The following is a 17,974-nucleotide window of genomic DNA, read 5'->3' as shown; positions in this document are numbered from 1 at the left end:
TTGTGCCTAAATGAACACGACCCAGGTGTCTTGTATACAGGAGACAAGGATGAAAGAGAGCGGCAGGTAGCCTAGTAGTTAGAGTATTGAGCCAGTAACCGAAAGGTTGCTGGATCAAATCCCTGAGCTGACGAGGTAAAAATCTGTCATTCTGCCCCTGAACAAGACAGTTAACCCACTGTTCCTAGGCCGTCATTGTAAATAAGGATTTGTTCTCAACTGACTTGCCTGATTACATTTTTAAAAGATGCAGGAAACTGGCTTTCATCAAAGCTAGATATCAGTGAATTTATTTTCATTAGAAATGCATGGTTTTATGGTTCTAACATGTACACAGAGCTAAAGACAACCACTCTACTGTAATCCATCATTGCATACCAAAAGCTAGTTCTATAACAGGCAAGGACGGATGACATGGCTAAGCAAGTTTTAATCTGCTACATTCATGAGGTCTTATGTAGCGTTTAAGTACGATAGTGCCAATACCTTTATCAACTGCCCTCATCTATTCAATCACATATCAAATGGGGAAAGTACTGGTCTTAGCTCAAGCTTGTTTTGAGACACTAGTAATGTACATTTCTGTATCAAAAAGAATCCTAGTTTAACACTTCCACTGAGTAAATACAAAAGCAGTATCATCCATAACAAAAAGAATGTACACCTAATTCCTGCCTGTCCATAGAAGCCAAAGATGAACGGTAACATTGGAGAGCAGTCCAGTTTAGTTTGGCTGAAAAGACATAAAAAATTTTTTTATTTTTTTAAATATATATATATATATATATATATATATATATATTAAAGCCGTATATTGGATCTAGATGAGTTTTTCCCTGACCATTTGAACTGAAAGACCCTGGAAGTGTTGGCTACTGAATACCTTGTGAGATCTAAGTTAAATGCACCAGACACTAACTAAAATCAGAAAATTATACCTTGATTAAAAATAGAGCGCTTGGTTCCCCTAAATTGAATGGGATCAAATAGTCCAAGAAATTGGGCTGCCATGTGCTCAGCTCTAAAAAATATATATATAAAAATAAAGAATTGGGAGGTTTTTAGTGTTTCGTGTACACCTGCTAGAACTGAACTTTTTCCAACATGGCAACCCACACATTCAGTGGTTCAGAGACTGTTGGTGTTTAGCATTCTACATTGGTAAGCACACTAAACCCACCAGACAGCATCATTTGCTTCTCCAATTTACTGTCACACCCATGTATTATTCTTATAAAAGTAATAAGTCTGTTTGAAAACTGAAAATATATATTTTCACTCTGTCTAACATGACCTAAATTATAGAATTAAAACTGATCATTTTGAGAACACTTCTTTACATCACAATTAGTGTTATGTATGCTGTGAATACTATTTTAAAAGGAGTTGTAATACTATTAAATACTTAGTCATGACGTAATAATTTGGCATCTGACACTAACAATTTCCTGGTTTAGCTTAATCTTGCCTGAATTTGACATAAATTCAATGCAAGTGCTTGATGCACTGAAAATAACAGGAGACCCATCTCAGTTATAAATTGATTGACTTATGTACAGAATTATCATACAAAACACACAGTACAGAAAAGGTGAATGCATAGGTCAAATGTCAATCTATTACTATTTATACCATTAAATAACATGTCAAAATGTGTCATTAACCAGGTTTCCAACCAACCATTTCATGCTGATGAATTACCTGACACTTGAAAAAAGTCATGACTGGGCTGATGGAAACAGGAAATGCCTCTACAATTTTATAAAACAGACAATTTGCTCGTTGGACATGGTGGGATGTTTTTGTGTCAGAAATGAATTATGTGAGAAATGGTGGTGGAAATGCCTTCATCTGCAAATGTGTATATAATAACCATCATATCGAAGTAAACTTGGGAGTCACACAATGATACTGTATGTTGTGTAGTCCTCCCACTATGACTTGGGAAAGCATGCAGTTTATTAGGCTACAGACGGAATAAGTTATGAGATTCACATGGTGGTGAAAGTGCCATTTGACAAATAAAAATTGTATCGCTCTTATCCATAATAATCTTAAAATGTAGGTAGCCGACCCGCACTGTATCTGCGACGTGTTGGCTAGAGGGCACGTGCCAAGACCAGATCGACACATTTGCTATATAATGCAACAATTTTTTGTCGTCATTAGAGTTGAAGATGCGATGGAAACCCATTTAACTTGTATTTTTCATTCGGTACATTGGACTGCTCCCAAGCACTGTGTGAAAGAACCCTCTGGTTCCACTATAGAACGACACAAAGTTGATCTTGATCGTGATCGTATTGCTTTTAAAGAAAGTGTCACTCTTCCTCCTCTCATCCCTCCTTGTCTATTACTCCACTTCGTGTTCAGCGTCCATGCAGGACTCCCAGGGGTTTTGGGGCATGCGGGGCATGGAGAGCAGGAGGAGGCCGAGGCCACTGAGGAAGAGGAGGCAGAAGCCAGCGCAGGCACAGGCAAAGGACCAGGAGTAGGAGTAGTCTATCCAGATGGTGTCCTCGCTCTCGATCATCCGCTTTACCGACTGACGCATCACCTCCACTGAGATGACGGCGCACAGGCCTGCGATTGGGGCGGAGAGGGAGAGAGGAGGATGGGTTAACGGCGATGACCTCCAATCACAGGTCTTTTTAATTTGCTCTACTACATTATGATTTTAGTACTGTATCTGTTCCCTTAACCCATTGATAACAGTACAACCAAAAGATTTAAAAGGTCATGCGTTATCTGCTTGTCTGGTCTCACCTGCAAAAGCGAAGAACATTCCGGCAGGTTTAAGGATGTAGTCATTCCCCTTCTTGAAGGAGCACATGAGACACAAGGTGCCCAGGATCATAAAGGCCAGGCTGAAGATGGCGATGGCCGCTGCCGAGATATTGTACTCTGAAAAGAAAGCAAATAGAGGTCACTTCAAGATGTCCCCTGACCTATGAAAATAATATATTTATATAAAATATAGTATGCCATTTAGCAGACATTTTACATATGGGTGGTCCTGGGAATAAAACCCACTATCTTGGCGTTACAAGCGCCATGCTCTACACAACATAGGTTAAAGTTGCTCCTAACCACTGATACAGGGTCAGACATTTTTACCCATCCCCATGGTTTAGGTTAGGATTGAGGGAAGGGTAATCTGATCCTAGATCTGTGGAAAAGGGCAACTTCTAGCTTAAGCAATTGTACAACCTGTAAACTTGTAGAGTGCTACTTTCCTCCCTCCTAAACTGGATCTGCATGAATTAACTTTCAATACTCTAATTTGTTTTCATTTTACGTTACAGTACACTAAAAGGTAAGCAAAAGTCATTATGGTGGGTTGTGGGGATTCATTTATTTGTATGTTTATATAAATCAGCCATAAACCGATAGGAGGCTTACCAAGAAATATTGTTTTATTCCAGAGTCCATATGCCTCCAGCTGAATTATATAAATAATATTTCATTACATTGCAGCGCTGGGCGTAACTGGATGTGCAAACGCTTTATGTGGATTTTTTAATTAGGCTTTCATTTCTGCCTGAGAAAATAGTTGACGGGGCCTAACTGAATTGCTATGTGTGAAGACCAATTTAGTTTGCCACCTCATTGTACAATACATGAGGTTGTGTACAGTCACAGAAAGGACAATTAAATATATATTGGTTTTAATCATCAGCTCTCTCTGAACAGGAGTGTGAAGTATGATAAGGAAGACGGAATTTCACTTGGTTGGTGGAATCTGCCATCACTCAAACTACCTAAATCAATCAAACTAACTAACAGAACGAAATAACTAGGCTACATTTGAAATTACATTGCGCTTTAAGTCAAAATTGTTGTGTGAAATGAGAGCCATGTTACTCAGTGAAAAGGTTCCTCTGGCAGTAAGGCAGCCATCTTTATTCAACCAAAGGAGAGAAATACGCTTGGCATTACTGTAAGTTGTTTACTGGCTTGTTATTCCAAGCTGCTTAACCAGCCATTCCAGTTATGTTGTTGTTGTGATGTGGATGGAGGAGCTAGGTTTTGATCTTCCGCCTGCTCTCCTAGAATCGGTGCCCAGGGGAGAGCCTCGCCTCGGGGGCTCCCCTTCATCTCAAGCTGGGGGAGGATGGTGGCTCTCTTCCCCTTGAAAACCCAAAGAGAGGGGTGAGTGGTGTCAGAGTTGGTTGGATCAGGGGTTTAATGTCTGAAGGGGCTAAAATATCCATTTTGCGCTCTATTGGTGCTTTAGTGATTGTTATCCCAGGGTCACTTTCAGTTTAGCTCTGTGTACTCTGCTCAGCTGGATCTGCCTGTAGCCAGTCGTACTGAAAGCACTGGAGCGTAACTCTATGGCCATGTTCCATATAAATGGTAACCATTGGTTTATTGATGAGTGAAGAATACCAAATGGGCATGTGGAGTGGGCCAGTGCTACATTTCAAGTAAGGGCTATTTCTGTCTCTGGGGCTAGCCATTAGCATTTGCATGAGATGTGTGTGTGTAAATATATTATGAGTTCACACAAATATTAAATGTCATATTTTATTGCAGGACTTTTGATTGTGATAAATTACCTCCACGGTCAACCTATTAAATATTAATATTGGAATGTGCAGCCTTACCTCGTGTGCACCCATGAAATGGGGTATCAGCCTACTCAGTGACACCCATAGATTACAATCCCATAGAGTTTACACAAATATTAGCGTCATAATACTATTGCAGGACTTTACAGTCCATTATGAATGTTCAATACACACAATAGATTGACTGGCGAGGTGATTTCTCACAGTCAAAGTCCTGCAATAAGATCTATGATGCTAATATTTGTGTAAATTCTTTGGAATTGTAATCTGTGGTTGTTACTCGCTGGGCTGATACCCCATTTCATCGGTGGACACTTCAAAAGTAAGGCAGTACGTTGCAATATTAATTTCCAATACATACAACCGACTGACTGGGAAGGTGATTTCTCATCCCGCAATACACTGCATCCTTCTCCCTCTTAAATGCTGCACCTCTCTCCCGACCTGCTGCAGCCACACTCTGCGTGTTGCTTTAAACAGATGTAGTATTTTGTCATAAACCGTGTTTTAGACATGTACTCATGTAATTCAACAAACACCATGTTGTTAGTCATCAAACCATGTTTTTTGCAGGACTTTAGAGAGCGACTTCCTTTAAAAAACAACAAATCCCTTTTATAAAAACGGCCTGTGGCATCGGTATGAGTCAGAAACAGTTATTTTAGTGTCAAAATTGACAAAAGAAATGTAAATAGGATCATTTTATTCAAACGTCTGGTCTAAAACGGAGTTTGGAACATCCGTACGCCACAACGGGTAAATGAAGGTTGGGTTTTGATCTGACGATGTCCATTTTCCCACTAACATGGGGTGAAAAGCAGCGGTGATTGCTCTCTATCCAATAGTAGACAGTGAGACAGACCTGCCCAGCAGCTCCGACTGTGTTTACATAAGACAACACGTCATGCATTGTTTTAACCTGAGAAATACTGCACCAAACACCTTAGTTCGATGTAAAATTGCACAACTAAAACATCCTCTGCAAAAAAACGTCAAAATTAAATACAGATTTCTTGAGTTCTTAGATTCATTCTGGGAATTTTGAGGAAGTGAAATAGGCTTCCTATTGTCTCATGATGGACAAACATCATTAACCAAATGCAGAATCGCTCAGGAAACACACCACCAAGACTGAAATAAATGTTTTCTAATGAGCAACAGAAAAATACATGTGCCAATCGGTGTGTTCAGTGGCTCTTTAACTGTGTGAAATCACCACACTATTCAGCCTATTGTACGTATTGAACATTCATATAGCTTCACCTATAGTGTGTGCACCCATGAAATGGTGTATCAGCCTACTCACTGACACCCACATATTAAAATTCGGAAGAGTTTACACAAATATTAGCATCATAGCACTTATTGCAGGACTCCCCAGTGACCCAGGCAAACAAAAAGGAGACGTTAGGACGTCTTCGGAACATCAAAAGGTTTTTCGTCGTGGTCACCTGGACGTCAAAAACAGTGACATGCTCGTATCTCCTGATCTATGCGAACTCATTTTACGTTTCTTTACAGAAAAGGTTAAAAATATTACATCACAGATTGGCAGTTTTACACCAGCAATGCTTGTTCAGAAGCACAAGAGGCAATTGCTACAGTCTACTGCTTCTTATTGCTCACTTGAGCCAATATCCACTACATCTCTCCTTATATGTACTCGTATACACAATGTCCTTATAAACCACAGTATGAATGTATGTCCTTATAAACCACAGTATGAATGTATGTCCTTATAAACCACAGTATGAATGTATGTCCTTATAAACCAGATTTCCTTGCAAACCTATGAATTTACAGGTATGTTATTTCAATATGATCCGATGGACAAATGCGAAGTAAGATGTATCTATATATAACCATTTAAAAATGTGATGTGTTCATTTAATTGACAGGACCATGGGAAAGGTGTGTCCCTATAAACCATGTTATAAACTGACGGACATCATAAACTATAAAAACGTGTGTGTGTGTGTGTGTGCGTAAATATATTCTGATTTACACCCTTTTGATTGGGTCTGACAAGGCCCTGCATGTGCTTAGCAGTCCTGTCATATGTGAGTGTACATTGAATGGGCCAAACGTGCACAGTACTGGCAGGGTCACAGAGGGGGCTAGTGGAGAGATGGGGGGGAAGGAAAATGTCCAAGAGAGAAGGGAGTGGGCATTGAGCCGGATTAGCTCTGTCACATGGAGTTCCATTGATGCTACCTGCCAGATCGGATACCCAGCTAACACATAACATTCTGAGAACCATATGTTTTTTGATTGGGAATTTCACTACTTCCGCGTAGCGTTTTCGCACGTCATGTTCTTTCCATAAAAAACACGAGAAAACAATAGTAACGTCGTCACGATACCAGTATCCCGATACTAGGTAGTAAGGAAGAAAAGGAAACCAATTATGAAGCAGACTACATTTCTTATGTTGTCACCCAGAGTCACATTTGCTTATTCTCCAAGCTATAGCACACAATATTTAACAAAAGTAGGATTTAAAGGTCCATAGAGTTGAGTGTGCTTCGTGTTTTCTTTTCTTGCCATGGAAAATCTGGGATTGTAGTATCGCCATACTGGTATCGTGACAACACTATTTCAAAGAACATTCTAAGAATGTTTTAAAAAAAACATATACAGTCTGTTCTCAGCGTCAACAAAACGCTCTCTATCCTTTAACGTGCTAAGTGTGTTCAAGTGTGTTGTCCATCTCCACTAACCGGCCACACCTGATGTTAATGAGTGCTTGTTTCATTTGAAATGGGGTCTGTTTGAATAGACTAAAATGAACAGCTTTGTAAACAGCTGAGTAAAAAACTAACAAACATGGTATGCTAGCTCTGTCCTGGTGACGCAGTGGACTCATGCCATGGATAGAGAACAGAAGATCATAGGTTTGAATCTCACTGACGCCGTGCATTAATAAAAAATATAAATAAACATTTGCATGATTAATGCCCAAGCAAGTTTTCCATGTTCTTGAAACATTCAGGGAAAGTTTTAAGGAAGTTATTCAAAATAACCTATAATTTCTGTTCTCAGAACGTAAGTAAAAACATTCCAGGAAAACTTTCAGGGAACCATATTAAAATGTTTCCAGAACCTCCCTGCAACCTAAACTAACATTCCCAGAACAGGCTAAATTATCATTCAATTTTCAGAACATTTAAAAAAAAAAGTCAGTTCCACCAGTCAGGAAACATATGGCTTCGTTCGCAGAACCAATGAGAAATCAAAAATGTACATTTCCACAATTTCCTAGGATGTGTTAGCTGGCTATCCATTCAGTTGACTTGGCCTCGTCCCTTGGTATACTGGGAAAACTCCATATACTTCAATGTTTCTGCTTGTGTTGAAACCAAAGCTGATGGACAAATGCTAACAAAGACCAAGGGCCCCATTCAGTCCGTAGTGCTGAAGAGATGCGCTGCAGCGCATTAGGAAAGGAAAGGCAATCTTCCCACATCAGAGACTGCATTGACAGTTAGGACTCCATAAGTCGGCTCAATCGGAAATTACCTTGAAATGTCCATCGCGCTGTAGCACTAAACTTTGGCGATGCGGATTGAATCCAGCCCCAAGGCACCATTGGTTATGTGTGCAAAGCTGTGCAAAGTCTGTGTGCAAAGGTGTGCAAAGTCTGTGTGCAAAGGTGTGCAAAGTCTGGCTCATTGTGCTTTGGTCTTTGTTAGCATTTGTCCATAATACTTAGGAGACAATGGGCAGCCCTGCCTTGTGCCTAGCATGGAGTTGAGATGTATCCAATTTGGCTTGTACTATTCACCACTGTAATGGTTTTCCTCCTTTTCGTCTGAAGAGGAGAGGCGAGAAGGAACGGAGGACCAATACGCGGCGTGGTAAGTGTCCATGGTATTTATTTAAACACATAAGCTGAACACTCCATACAAAAACAATAAACGTAACGTGAATAACAGAAACCGAAAACAGTACCGTGTGGTGTAAAACACAGACATGGAAACAATCACCCCCCAACAAACAGTGAAACCCAGGCTTCCTAAATCACCAACAAACAGTGAAACCCAGGCTACCTAAATCACCAACAAACAGTGAAACCCAGGCTACCTAAATCACCAACAAACAGTGAAACCCAGGCTACCTAAATCACCAACAAACAGTGAAACCCAGGCTACCTAAGTATGATTCTCAATCAGAGACAACTAACGACACCTGCCTCTGATTGAGAACCATACTAGGCCGAACACAGAAAAACAACCTAGACACACAAAACATAGAATGCCCACCCAACTCACGTCCTGACCAACTAAAACAAACAATTAACACAATAACTAGGGTCAGAACGTGACAACCACCCATGTCCCAGGTTGCTTATTTGTTTTTATGACTCTCCCTTTGAATCTTCTCTTATGAAACATTTGTCAAAAGGACTTCAAATACACATATTTTGTTCTTGAAGAGTATAAACCAATATACAGGTAACTGCCAAAATAAAGGAAACACTTGTGTAAATGAACAATATAAAGTATATTAAAAGCAAGTGCTACCACACAGGTGTGGTTTCTGAGTTAATTAAGCAATTAAAACATTCCACCATGCTTAGGGTCCATGTATAAAAATGCCCAGTTGCCCATTCTTTTGGCTACTATGGCTAGAAGAGATCTCAGTGACTTTGAAAGAGGGTCCTCAAAGGACCATAAGGGGCTTAAAGGGTGTGTGTGTGTGTGTGTGTGTGTGTGTGTGTGTGTGTGTGTGTGTGTGTGTGTGTGTGTGTGTGTGTGTGTGTGTGTGTGTGTGTGTGTGTGTGTGTGTGTGTGTGTGTGTGTGTAAGTCCATTTTGATTTACACCCTACTGATTGGGTCTGACAAGGCGCTGCATGTGCTTGGCGTCCTTGCGTGCATCACATGAAGTCCTGTCATATGTGAGAGTACATGTCTCTAATGGGCCAAGCATGTGCACAGTACTGGCAGGGTCACCAATGGGGCTAGATGGGAGAAGGAAAATACCCAGGAGAGAAGGGAATGGGCAGTGACAGGGATTAGCTCTGTCACATGGAGGTTCATTGACGCTATCTGCCAGAGCTTATATCCACTCAGTTGACTTGGTATCCTGAGAAAACTATAAATACTTAAACATTTCTGCTTGTGTTGAAATTGATTCAAGGCTGATGGACACATGCACATGTCTATGGAGATTGAATGGCTGTGTGCTTGATTATATACACCTGTCAGCAACAGATGTGGTTGAAATAGCCTATTCCACTAATTTGAAGGGGTGTCCACATACTTTTGTATTTATAGTGTATAACCAAGTGTACAAAACATTAAGAACACCTGCTCTTTCCATGAAGTAGACTGAACAGTGAAATCCAGTTGAAAGCTATGATCCCTTATCACCTGTTAAATCCACTTCAATCAGTATAGATGAAGGAGAGGAGACAGGTTAAAGGATTTTTAAGCATTGAGACAAGTGAGACAAATTGTGTATGTGTGCCATTTGAACGGGGTAGGGTAGTAGGTGACAGGCGCACTGATTTGAGTGTGTCAAGAACTGCAATGCTGCTGGGTTTTTCACACTCAAAAGTTTCCCATGTGTATCAAGAATGGTCCATCACCCAAAGGTCATCCAACCAACTCAACACAACTGTGGGAAGCATTGGAGTCACCATGGGCCAGCATCCCTGTGGAACGCTTTCCATACCTTGTAGAGTCCATGCCCTGACGAATTGAGGCTGTTCTGAGGGCGAAAGGGGGTGCAACGCAATAGTAGGAAGGTGTTCCTAATGTTTTGTACATTCAGTGTACGTGAAAGTTACAAAACAGAATCATGGCACAAAAGAAACCTTACCTTTCTGGGTTTTGACTTCAAAAATCTCAGACTCGTCCCCTGGAGTGAAGTGTTTGAAGTAAGTGCAGTTCTCCGCTGTGGGAGACATGAAAACACTGTTAGGTGAAGGTTCAGTTCGTTGCACTTCAGGGCAATGTGCAGTTTCTCATCAATACGCAGAACATCACAGAAGTTACTAAACAATCGTGAAAATAGCTATATTTACTTCATAATAGATGCATAACACTTTGGAAATACAGTAGCATAATAGACCAACGCGTTTACCAAGAACTGTTTCACGAATCTTCCACAAATGTAAAGACGCTAACTTCATTAACAAAATAAAAGGATTTTTATGCTTTTTGCCTGGACTACCTTTAAACTACTTTTATATGGGTACCGATGAATAAGCATTCTGTAGTTGCGATGTAACAGTTAATCAACACGGATCAACATTTAGGCGCGCAACTTTCATTTTATGGTGTGCGCTGAGTTGACATAAAAATCCTTCTCTATCTGCACCATGTTGATTGACAGTGTCAGATTTGTTGTGAGTGTAGGTTATGTTGGGCATCCATAAGCGGCGCATCCAATCGGAAGTACATTTAATTGAACTTGCCAAAATGATATAATTACTCCTGTGTATACAAAAATAAATACATTCCTTCAAAACACTACAGAGAGTATGATTTAGCCACAGAGGATGATTCGCTTCTTTTTTTAATAGTTGTGGATTGTTTTAAATCACAAGGCCTGGGCATAACCTACAGTTGGGAAGCGCGCAATTTTGGCAGGCTGCGCAGCATATCAAATAGCTGATTGTTGATTTGCGGCTGTCAGTGAAGTTAGGCTGTCAAAATTCTCATCTCACAGTCGGCTATTGAGCGAACAGTAGCCTATTTTATTGTCACTCTATAGCGGAGACCATCGGCCATATCCCCGGTTAGTGCGCATATTTCACTGACTGTCTTATTCATTGGGTCCCTGCACTTGTAGGGACAATCATTTCCTCCTCCAGGCTAGTTGAAAGTCATAGCCTGTGTCTCCCCTTTTCATAGGCCTCGATTAGATGGTTGCAGTCCAGACGTTTTCATTGATCTGAGTTTGTCAGAGTAGCCTGTCATTTTTGTGGCATTAAAGATTCTGCTTGTCCCCAGTTATGGAGACGAAAGTGTCGTAGAATTGCATGAAATATGTTTTTAAAGGGCCAATTTTCTTCAGATTTTTTAGGATCCTCATTAAAATGAACATCTAGCTGGGGCCAGGCTCTGGAAGTGTGCAAAGAAATTAAAAGAAAAGCAGAAGGGTATTTTTTTGCGAACAGTGAGTTGGTTATATTATTAGCCTAGTTTATAACTATCCAATCTACTCATCATATTACGAATACAAATCTATTTTACGTTCGTCTGCAAATAGATAGATGCATGAGATTCTTTATCATTTTTAGCTTCCCCAAATTTGAAACAGCCGATAGGGGCATCCCATTCACTTGGGCCCAATGTGCTCACCACTGGGGATCCGTGCTAAGCACAAGTACAAGCTGATCCACAGAATACGATCACAGCGATTGCAGAGGGCTAGGAGTATCGCCCTAAGCTTTGATGCTAAGCCAGAACGTCAAAACATCCATTCGCCAGGGAAACTATATTTGTAAACGGCGGCGGCAGAGCGCTGTGTGTCTCGTCTCTCAGACGTTAGGGGAAACTTCAGAGTCGCTCAACTCTGTTCTGTCACCGGAGAGGCCTGCTCTGCATCAGATATGTGGCATCTAATGTGCTGGGCCAACTACAGGGACCACGGGGGAGTAAGTGACAGGCTTTCGTGTAGAATTATGTGAGCTAAGCATGTTATCACATCGGCTTCAGCGTTGCTCATATCCACACATACACACGGGCTGGAGATAATTCCCCCCTCCCAGGACACCCAGGAAGATAGAGTTAGTGGTGGGTGGGGTTGCCAGTTTGGATGCATTACTCAGAGAAGGCTAATAAAGAAAGATACACAAAGTATGTGCAAATTCAATTACCTGGATTTGGCGCCCATACATGGCACCAGCAAAGCAGACCCAAATTTGGAACATGTTTTAATGACTTAATTTTCTCGATGTAAACTGGTTTTCTGGTCGAGAAGACATCATATAAATCGGAGTACAACCAACTGGTCTTTGTTACAACCAGGTAAACATGTATTTTCCAGGACAGAATGAAAACCTGAAGTTAAATATGTCATATTTAGGTTGTTATCTAGTCAAATCACCAGATTTCCACCAGATAAAGATTTATTTTTCTGGTTACTTAAAAGCTGCTCACAAAACAATCGTATACAACTAGTATACAACCTGACAATGATGTCATAAAAACTTAATTGCAACCAGTATTGCCTGCTGGGGAAAACCTTGGTTTTGGTAAGGTAAAAGACCATGAAAAGGGATCTAAATGTTTTAATGTTTTGACTCTCACACATAGAGGATGTTTTTGTGAATGAGCACAGGGACTGGCCATCAAGGGAAAACCCAGAGGTGGTTACTTAGCAACTGGCTTGTCTGCTCTTTTTATTGAGTAAAGGCGGGCAGGGGAATGAAAAGGAGGCAGAATTCAATGTTTTGGTTTGGAGAGAGAGAGTTCATTTATAGAAGAGTCAGAGTACATTCAGTCCATAAAAGGTAAATTGCTGAGTCACCTCAGCTCAACCCAGCCATTTGAAGTCGTTCACCCCTTAAAACCAAAAGCCTCGGCTCGAGCTTCGGTAGTATCTCTGCGCACCACAAACTCCTTTGTTAATAACCATAATGGACCAGAAGTGATTCTTGTCATCATGCTGAAGACCAAGTGCCCCTTCATTGCGCTGAGAGGAGAGATAGCCCACGCTGCATTATGAGATACTTGAACAGACATTGGGGCTGTGTTGTTGTCTTTCTGTGTTTGTTAATTGAATCACTAAATCCAGGGATTATGCCAATTATGCGGAGGCGTTGCTCGCCTCATTAGTTTTTGATGTCCCCATTACGGCACTCCCATCCTCACCTTTAGAGACACACACACACGGTCTGTGCCGCTGTGCACTCTAATGGCATTGGAGGCCACTCAAAAAGTCTCTAATGATGGGTAGAAAAGACCCAGGCCTTCCAGGAACTGTCTTAAAGTATATGTGCTTGGTATTCAAACCCAGGTCTCTATAAGGACTTGCTCCCCCATGTCTATCCACATCCATGAATATCGTCCCACACTACCAGATGCCGTGGCTCTCTTTGTGTTGTATTAATTCCACCCTGGAACCTTATCACTTGGCACATGTCCAGACAATGCTCTGTCTGTCAGTGAGTGGATTTGTACTGCCAGTGTTGTCCCACCGTGTAACATCCAGGTGACACCCAAGGCCTCTCCACACCAACAGGGTATATATATATTTCAGTGCGAATGGAGGAGTCCAAAACCGCACGCTAACTAGGAGCCACTTCGTCGACGACAACATCTCAAGGAGACGACAAGTAATAGCACCCGGCGGAACTCAACAGCGTATCAATTAGCTGACTTGCTCAAAACAGAAACTACGCGCTACTAAAACAATCCTACAGGAAGGTGAGGGCATCAGAATAAGCCTCGACTCTTGTTGCACTGAGGTGCTTCACAGTGAGTTTGTCTGCCTGTATATTAACAGCCATGTCATCAACATAAGGTGTTAGGCATTTCTCTGAGCCCGTGTTTTCATTCCCTTTGCCATGTCGCATAGGCTATAGCTAGCAGCATGTGTGGTGTTGTAGACCAAAATGACCCACCCAGAAAAATCACCCCAGACCACTCTAGCTTCTATTCGATGGTGCCAGCTAGGATGAATACGAGACACAAGTTAAATACAAACATTTCAGCTCACGCCTAAAATCGAAATAAGGAAATACAACCCACCATTAGATAGTCGACCCATTGAGATCGTTCTATGCAGAAAGGCAAACCAGAAAGACCAACATGCAACATTGGGAACAAGTCATCATTGGCGCTTCCACAGCCGGGTTGCCCCTCCCAGGACTGGTATGTGGTTGAAGTTCCCGGTTGCCTTACATGCCAGGGCTTTGACTAGCCCACCCCAGGACCCTTTGTAGCCCACCCCCAGGGGACAGGAAATCACTTTGAACGGTGGGCAACAAGGCAGCACCAGGGAGGGGGTTAGGGGTTGAAGGGCTATGCCTGGCTTGTGCAGGTGGCCTTGTCACTCAGTAGGGCTCTGAAGGTGTGCACACACTTGACTCCCTCACAGCTCTTACCCCGGGACAGCTGGGTATTTACACAGCCTATATTTATCCTCCGTAGTGCTGCGCACAACAGAAAATCCCGCCGATATCTTTGTTTCTGTAACAGTTGCTATATTGGCTTCGGGCTGAACATCTCGCCACATCCCTGACCTAGAATGTATGTTTGCTGTTCATATGAAGTCCATCATATCAATATCCTGTTTCACAGTCATTCTTATTTTCTAACTATCTGTTATGATTATTGAGGAAGGCAAATGAGATGAGCAACAAGTGGGGAGTAACCTATATGTACATATATACAGAAATCTCCATTTCTCCTCACAGAATTTGATCTTTGTAGACTACCAGATAAAGTATATGTACACATTTTTTATTCCAACTCGGATGGCAAAACTCAGGGAGGGTCACTTCGACAGTGTCATCATCTTAGAGACGAGAGTGGTTGGTATTTCTCTCATTAAGATGTGGGGCTATAATAAATATTGCTATTCATTCGCAAATAGAGCTAGCGATACCAAATGAAACCCTGGTGTCTGGCTTTGTACATACTAGAAAGGTTATATTCATCTTGGCACATATCCACTGCATTACTTCTCACACGCAACGCCATTACTCACTGCGTGTATGGCATTAGCAATGTAGTCAAATTCGGTTGTTAGCTACAAGCGAGTTTTAGCGACATGATATTCATTGAGTTTTTCCCCATAAAGACTATTTGAAAATAAGTATAGGCTTTTTCATTTGTGATCAGAATTAAGGAGTGTGAGATGTCTGTAGTTTCGCCAATGAGTTATCAGTCAAAAATGTAAAAGCCAAGAGCATCTCACCCACACTGACCACCAAATGTATCCGTGATAGGCCTACGTCTGATGGCACCTAACACCATGTAACTAATAAGACATTGCAAGTTTGGGTATCTATAAATAGCCTGCCCAACACTGTTCCTTACATTACCACTATCTGACTGTGCTGTTGGTTCGGGAATGCCCCAAGCGTAACATTATAAATCCCTTGATTCTTTCTAGCTAGGAGGGGTCAGCCAAGAATGTTTACAAAATGAGCCTCAACGTGCGTGTGCCTGCACCAGTCGACATATGAATCTCCCAGAAGCCCATAGCTGAGCTAACTATGGAGGGGGCACATTTGCTTCAGTGAATCTATCCAAGACAGTTGTAAAGGTGTGTATGTTCGGGCATTGGGACCTTTGGGGCGATGGAAGTGTTCAAATGGCGGAGCAGTCGGAAAGACCTCAAGAAACGCAGGGCAGAATGTATCATAAGTCATCAGAAAGTGTGTTTCCTTCATTCTGCTTCGTATCAGACCAGTACTAAAGCAACGTGTTGTAATTGCTTTTACAAGCTCCACTCAATTAGTCCCCTTCCTGTCTGTGCGTTCATTTCTCACTCAATGTGATATGGACTCACAGCCTTTAGTGTGAGTCATCGCAAGTTAGTGTAGCGGGATCAAAGCATTAGTTGTCATTCAAAGGTCGGATAAAGCCGGGATTCAATCCGATCGGCCCTTTTTGGCTATGCACCATTTAAAGGCAATGTCGCGGAGGTCGCGTTCAAAGTAAATGGTGCAGATGTCGGTTAAATGAGAAATTACCTTTTAAATGTCAACCGCGCTACAAAATGGATCATCCTTGGTCCCGATTGAATCCTGCCCTGGGTCATGTTTTGATTGGAGTAAATGACAACTGCAGTCATCATAGAGTGTATTTTAAGGCATTGGAGCTAGACTTGTGAGAGCTGGCACTCAGGGGATACTGCAGCTTCAAGAGTTCTTAGTTGCTAAGAGCTGGGGGACAGACACCTCGTCATTTAATTACTGTGGGGAAGTAGCTGGATTGGGACTTTAAAGGTTAAGATTAGTCTGAAAGTGTTGTGGTCAGTCTGAAATTGCTTGACCTAGCTTAGTTTATCTTATTTTTGTGCTATTTATTGTAGCATAGGCTAATTCTCGCACTGTTGGGTAGTTACCCCTTGTTTCCTGGCTTCTGAAGCCCCAATATCTCAATTAAATAATTGTCTGACAAGCAGTTTTCCACACCAGGAGGGCTTGTGGTTGAGAGGAACATTAGCTGGCCACATTGCAAAGACGACTGGTGCTTGATGACAATGGTCAAGTGTTGAACCATGCCCTTAACAAGAGGTAACTGACCTCCTTCCACAAAACCCAATCTCTCAGGCCTGTTATAACAATACAAATAATGTTTTATTATACTGTGTGATACACACTAACTGCTGATCAATAAATATATGCTATCTGCTTTAACAATAGTTATAGACACAGACAATGTTTTAAAGTACCAAATTGGTCAGTGATACATTTAGGTAACATTAGGTAGGTAGCCTCAGACATTGGACAGAGAGGTTCGGGATTAGGATGGACACAGACAGTGCAGATTTTCAGGTCCAAGCTATAAGCCGCCTCCGTGTATCTGGTCTTACCTCCAGGTAAGCTGATGGGGCCACAACCCTTTCCATTGTAGTCCGCCTCACTGATGTAGATGGCCTTCTTACACAGCCTCCAGAGGCCAAAGTGGGCCGCTTCACACGTCGCGTTCACCTGCTCCACCCGCGGGCTCAGCACGGCCCAATGGTCCGTCACCACCGCCGTAAACATGGACGCCATACCCACCAGGATCACAAAGAACGTGATCTTCACCTTCGTACGTTTGTGCATGGTGTAGTTGTACGTGGAAACACTGACAAGAAGATGTCCACAGAAGAAGAAATGCGCAGCACCCAGGTCCTCGCTTGGATCAGACTTGAAGGGACGTCAAACTTGTGGATTTTCACGGGCTTCACTCCTTTAACAGCCAACACAGCCGTCCACAAATGTTTCTCTCTTCCCCAGCCTACACCCTATCACTCTTTGTCTCTCTCTCTCTCTCTCTGTTGGATTTGTGCCTCTAGTTTGAGGGAAAGGGGTCAGTTTAGCTGTGCCCTAGTTTTCACGGCCCTCTCCCTTCTCTGACTGTGTCGACTGAGGGGGGCCTGTGTGCCTCAGACTACAGCTGTTAAGGTGGATCAGGAAAGTTGATGACCAAACTGACTGTCATGGTGGGGTATGGGAGTGGCGGCGGGGGGGGGGGGGCTGCTGCTATAAATGTGTGCAGTGATTCAAGAGGTCAGGCTTTCTTTATCGGGTTACATCCGAGTGGATGGGAATGTGTAAATGCCATGATAAGGGACTTAGTCACGTAAATGATTTTTATCTCCCGATACTTACCGTAATATATTCAACACACTTTATTTGGCAAACATCACATAACTAATATATGTGCTGTGACAGAGTAAGTCTAGGACCTACCATTTTCACCAGTTCATTTACAACTGCATTGGT

At 42.0% G+C, this 17,974-nt stretch overlaps 1 protein-coding gene across 1 annotated transcript; it reads right to left on the bottom strand.

The window, feature by feature from the left end:
• Window positions 1-267: 267 nt before the first annotated feature.
• Window positions 268-17,624, bottom strand: LOC124003616 (voltage-dependent calcium channel gamma-1 subunit-like). Its single transcript, XM_046312021.1, has 4 exons — window positions 17,077-17,624; window positions 10,399-10,473; window positions 2,767-2,904; window positions 268-2,583 (listed from the first exon to the last, which is right to left on the bottom strand). Exons 1-4 carry the CDS (start codon window positions 17,309-17,311, stop codon window positions 2,354-2,356), a joined length of 678 nt encoding a protein of 225 aa, XP_046167977.1. The 5' UTR covers window positions 17,312-17,624; the 3' UTR covers window positions 268-2,353.
• Between the last annotated feature and the right edge of the window lie 350 nt (window positions 17,625-17,974).

The sequence above is a fragment of the Oncorhynchus gorbuscha genome, linkage group LG18 (genome assembly GCF_021184085.1).
Source record: "Oncorhynchus gorbuscha isolate QuinsamMale2020 ecotype Even-year linkage group LG18, OgorEven_v1.0, whole genome shotgun sequence".
Taxonomy (NCBI): Eukaryota; Metazoa; Chordata; class Actinopteri; order Salmoniformes; family Salmonidae; genus Oncorhynchus; species Oncorhynchus gorbuscha.
This window is presented reverse-complemented; position numbering and strand designations above follow the sequence as displayed.

Excerpts from the sequence above, each read along its gene's own strand:
- LOC124003616 (XM_046312021.1), bottom strand. The coding sequence starts at position 17,311 with ATGCACAAACGTACGAAGGTGAAGATCACGTTCTTTGTGATCCTGGTG. Across the intron at positions 2,905-10,398 it reads TGAAGTCAAAACCCAGAAAG|AGTACAATATCTCGGCAGCG; the intron begins GTAAGGTTTCTT and ends CTTTCTTTTCAG. Across the intron at positions 2,584-2,766 it reads AATGTTCTTCGCTTTTGCAG|GCCTGTGCGCCGTCATCTCA; the intron begins GTGAGACCAGAC and ends CCCCAATCGCAG.